The sequence below is a fragment of the Notechis scutatus genome, chromosome 2 (genome assembly GCF_049901735.1).
Source record: "Notechis scutatus isolate UNSWTSFEM ecotype Mainland chromosome 2, rNotScu1.2, whole genome shotgun sequence".
NCBI lineage: Eukaryota > Metazoa > Chordata > Lepidosauria > Squamata > Elapidae > Notechis > Notechis scutatus.
The window spans coordinates 140,360,284-140,365,428 of NC_142010.1; the positions used below are offsets into that span (position 1 = coordinate 140,360,284).

General features: G+C 50.8%; 1 protein-coding gene across 1 annotated transcript; it reads left to right on the forward strand.

The window, feature by feature from the left end:
* Positions 1-2,441: 2,441 nt before the first annotated feature.
* On the forward strand, positions 2,442-4,576 carry HOXC12 (homeobox C12). The gene is given in 3 exon segments (XM_026677377.2): positions 2,442-3,012; positions 4,340-4,529; positions 4,531-4,576. Coding segments are annotated over 3 exon segments (807 nt in total).
* The last annotated feature ends 569 nt before the right edge of the window (positions 4,577-5,145 follow it).

A 5,145-nucleotide genomic window follows, 5' to 3' on the forward strand; every position in this document is an offset into this window, starting at 1 on the left:
CTGTCCAGTTTGGGGAGCTGTTAAATCAATCAGACTTTTTTTTTCTAAAGGCTATAACTGGGGGAAATTATGAACAAGAAAGGAAGCAGAAATATAAGGCCGTTTCTCCTTCGACTGGGTGGGGAAATCGTCTGGATGATTTGAATAGGACGTGCTGGTTATTTTGTTATTGTCTGCATGAGTCAGATCAACCGCCGATGGTTCACCTTGCCTGTCTACCTACCTACCTACCTACCTACCTACCTACCTACCTAGGAAAAATATCTCCAGCGGTAAACAGCAGCGCCTTGTGAACAGCTAAGCAGCTTTAAATCCCACTGAGGTCAATGAGATGGCGAAGGTCTAACGGTGGGTAGGAGTGAAATCGCAGGCGTCTCCTGCGGTAAATCAATTTGGAAAACGTTTGGCGCTTGGCTGCCAGTGAGGGTTAACTCCGCGGGCTTTGGGGGGACGGGGGACGTGTGTGTGTGTGTGTGAGAGAGAGAGAGAGAGAGAGAGAGAGAGAGATGTTCCTGTAGTATAGAGGGATGGGACCTTCACCACAAGTACAAGCCCTAAAGAAGTGGTTCCTTGGGCCGCCTGGGAGCTCGCGCTTCTCGGTCACCCTTAGCAAGAGAACAAAGCCCCGCGGGCAGGCAGGGAGCGTAATGGAGACCGTAACACCAGAGAACAAACCTACCAGCTCGAACGTAGGAGCAATCCGGATTACTTCTTTATTAGGTTGCCCAGCAATTTCACCACACTGTGGAAATGGGGTCTCCACTGAACTCGTATCCTGCAGAAGAGCTGCTTCGCAGTCCCTGAAAAGGTGAAAAGTTTTTTTGGGGGGTGGGTGGGTGGAAATCCTCCCTAAGGATGCCTCAGCCCGGGTTCGACTGGATACGGAGTCCTCGCTTCGAGGCATGTGGTGGAAAAACGAAGCAGACACCCAGAAGGGCACTCAGGGAGGCAAAGGGAAGACCAGGGAGCTGCTGGCTTTTAATAGGATTAAGAAATAAAAGTGCTTATTTGATTAGCACGTGTTTTGGCTTCTTCCTTCCTTCCCGGGGCTGGCCATCCTCTCCACCTAGCTGGGGGAGGAGTAGTGTTTCCCTAATGGGGAGGAAGCCCGTGCTGAATCCTCCAGGGTTTGAACGTCCCCAGAGTAGGCTTGGTTTATCTGGGGATGAGAGAGAGAGAGAGAGAGAGCGAGAGCGAGAGAGAGAGAGAGAGAGAGCAGAAATCCCTCAGGAGCATTCCTGCGAAATGAAAGTTACTCATATTGGGGTATTTACGGTAAATGAGCCGTCGGGCCTTGGAAATAGTGTCTACCGTGCAAATTCCTCCTTTCTGGAAAGGGGAAGAGGCGCGTAACCTTCCCACAAACTTAACAACTCTTTTCCTTTGTAGTCAAAAGCGTCGAAGTGGATTTTTCCTGGATTCCTTTTGTTTTTGAAGAGTCTCTTAGTATCTGTTTTCTTTCAAGAACCCCCGGTCCCCGTCGCCAGCAACAGCTTCCTTTCCAAAACCACGGACACTTTGGAGGGACAATCCGCCTCGCCCGTCCTGTAAACCAGGGCGTGATAAAACCCGATTCCTCCTCGAATTAAAGACCTGGGATTAAAGATCCAGAAACAGTTCCTCGCAGTTTGGACAGGTGAGATCAAGGAGAGGAAAAAGGGGGGGGCTTTGTTCCATAGGTCTCCTTGCAAAAGGGGATCCCCTTGCCAGATCGCCGAAGGGATTGCTGTGTTCCTTCCCATTCCCTTTCTTTCTTTTTCTACTTCTAGAGAGAGAGAGAGAAATCTTCCCCCCAGAGGAAGAAAATTCTTCTAAATGCAAACGCTGATCCCGCTATTGAAACTAAAGGAGGTTTTTAAAAGGCAGAAAGTGGAAGAATTTTCTCTTAAACGCAGAGGGGGGTTGAAATTCCTCCGCCCCAGGTATCCATAAATACAAGTCTGTTGTGGTTAAATTCATTCCTCTTCCTAAAGAGCCTGTAAACTTTACATGACACAATATCAAATAGGAATTTATTAGGGAGATATTGTAAATTTCAGCGGATTTAATTAATGAAAACACAGCTTAATTTTTGTCAGCTGCTTAAAGGGAATCTTAACGTGGCTGAGGGGAAAAAAGAGGTGTCATTCCTTTATGGGGGAAAAAAAAAAGAATTGATATGCATCTTTTCTTTAACAATACTTCTGGTTTCTCAAGGCGGTGCTTAATATGCGTTTTATTTTATAAGTGTACGTGTGTGTGTGTGTGTGTGTTGCAAGAACCCCGCCCGCCCGAACTTCGCGTTGCGCTCCGTCTCAAATTGCGAAAGGTGGGCGGCACCCTTTCTTAACGCAAGTTGGCGCTCACGTGACCCCTCCAGACCAATCGGGTGGACCTTTAGGTTTAACTATGTTTAATGTCAGATAGCAATAAACTAGAAGCTCTTGGTCAGGCCCGCGGAAATGGGCGAACATAACCTCCTTAATCCTGGGTTTGTGGGACCGTTGGTGAACATCCATACGGGAGACACCTTCTACTTTCCCAATTTCCGAGCCTCCGGAGGACAACTACCCGGCTTGCCGTCTCTCTCCTACCCAAGACGGGACAATGTCTGTTCTTTGCCCTGGGCATCCTCGGAGCCCTGCAACGGATATCCCCAGCCCTACCTCAGCAGCCCCGTGTCCATTAACCCTTCCTTCAGCCGAGCCTGCGACCTAGCTAGAGTGGAAGAAAGCAAGTGCTACTATAGGGAGGCGTGCTCGGAGAACGCGCCCCTCAAAAGGGAGGAGAGAGTTAGGGACGCTGCCTTGATGCCCCTCGAGTCGGGCACCCCCCACGGAATGAGCGGTAATTTCGGCAAATTTGACTATCCGGCTCCTGAGGCGGCGGCGGCGTCCCATGACCCCCCGTCTTGCCAGTCGTTGGAGTCAGACTCCAGCAGCTCCTTGCTCAATGAAGGGAACAAGGGCGCAACCATCGAGCCGTCCGCACTGGTCTCCCCTCTCAATCAAGGAAGCAATCTGTCCGCTGGGGGTAAGATCCTGCGCCTGGGAGAAAAAGAGTCGGCTCTTCATAAGCAAAGCCAAGCAAAGCAAAACGGATTTATGCAACGCCGACTCCTTCCCTTCCCTCCTCTCCCTCCCACCCACTTTCCCTACCTCTCTCTCCGGGCTGGGAAAGTCTGCTCCAAATTCCAGGAAATTAGCAGCTGGGCTGCGCCCGCCCGCCCGTCCGCCTGACGATTTGTGCCGAAGCCACTAGGGGTAGCCCTCAAATGCCTCGCGCTTTATTAGGAGGTGCTTCTTTTAAAAGGGAGGGGAAAAAAGCCTATAAACATGTAAATATCCCATAAAAAAAAGGGGATCGCGAGGGCCCAAGCAGACAGACGGGAAGTCGATTTCCCTTGCCTTTTTCTTCCCCCTACCCCTCCCCGATCTCTAACGCAGCTTGGCTGTCTCCGGAGCGGTCGGGCTGGTCGGGATGACACTTTCTTTCTCGGTTTATTAAAAGTTTATAGGAGCCCTTTCTTAGTCCGCGGGGAAATCCCCATCAGCGACGGGGTTTTTGGGTGGGTGGGGTCTACTTGTAACCCTGGTAGAGTGGGCTGGAAGAAGGGGTCTAAGTTCTACCTAGAACTTAACCCTCCGATCTCGTCGTCTCCTCACGAAGAGTCCAGCGCTTCCCCCGCAAACCGGGGAGATGCCGGTACTTTGAATCAAGAGACGCCACGAACCATAATAGCGCGTCCTCCGGTTAGACGCTGGCTTCTCCTGACGGAAATTCTCCGGGGAAGAGAGATCGGTTCGGTTTTCCCTTCTTGCGGAGGGGCAGCGGGTAAAACCCGGCCCTTTCCCCTCTCTGGCTTTAGGACTCCCTAAAGTTCTTTCAAAGTAGCTTTCGAAAACTTGTACCCGCCTGTGGGGCTCCCGAAGTCCTTTCCCATCAAGGTATGGAGACTTTTATTCCGCTGATGGCCTTGTTCTGTTTACCTGATGGAATTTCAAAATAAGAGATGGGGATTCATTGCTTCTTAATAGTCCTCCCCAAACAATAATTGTGGGCAATGTTTGTGCTTCCCTCCTTCTCTCCTTGGTAAGAGAATATCAGCCCGTTTTTAACCTCTAATTCTTTTTTCCAGATCCCTGCAGTTTTGAGAAACTTGGTTTTCCTTAAGGGAGGGTGAGGATAATGCTCGACGTAACATCCCTAGAATTGGTCATTTCAGAGGTCTATGGAATCCGTCTGAGAAGTGAGTAAAAGGAGAGGAGGAGCCCCTTGTGAGGTATGCTCCTTCTCCCTCTTACTCTCTCTCGCTCTTGCTCTGCATATTAAATCTCCTTTTCCGTCACCCTGTTCGTAGGTGCTCCCTGGTATCCGATGCACACAAGGTCCCGCAAAAAGCGAAAACCCTACTCGAAGCTGCAACTAGCGGAGCTGGAAGGCGAATTTATGGTCAACGAGTTCATTACCCGCCAGAGAAGGAGGGAGCTTTCAGACCGGCTAAACCTGAGCGACCAGCAGGTGAAGATCTGGTTCCAGAACCGACGGATGAAAAAAACGACTCCTTCTTAGAGAGCAGGCTCTTTCTTTCTTTTAGAGGTCCTTCCACCGTGGGGGGACGACCGCTAAGACTCTTCTAAGCCTTCGTGGGAGCTGATGGTCCCGGGACTCTTATAGCCGGTGGGGGTTGCGATTTTATTTTCCTTGAATGATAATGGGATGAATATGAATCGGTATCCTTTTCAAAATGCCCGCAGTAGGCGTGGGGATGGTGGTTGTGCGTGTGTGTGTGTGTGCGCGCGCGCGCGTGTGTGAGAGCGAGAGAGAGAAAGCGAGAGTGAGAATACGAGAAAATGTTTTTTTTCTTCCGCTCCTAAATCTGCAGGGAAGCTGCTTAGAATGGGGATGCGCAGATACCAGGGACCGCCTCCCTCGGTCCGCCTGGGTTCTTGCAGCTAAAATAGACTCGCCAGCCAGGGTCGGGAGTGCTCCGCGAAGGCCATTTCAACTGGAGGGTTCTTGGCGTGGGCAAAGCCGCCACGCGTCGAAGGCTTTGCCGAACAAATCCCAAGGCTCCCTTCGTTTTCTCTTTACCTGAGTCTCTGGAGGTCGGGTTGGGTTAGCTCGTCGGCAGGGAGACGCGGAGAAGAAAGGAGGTGGAGAACG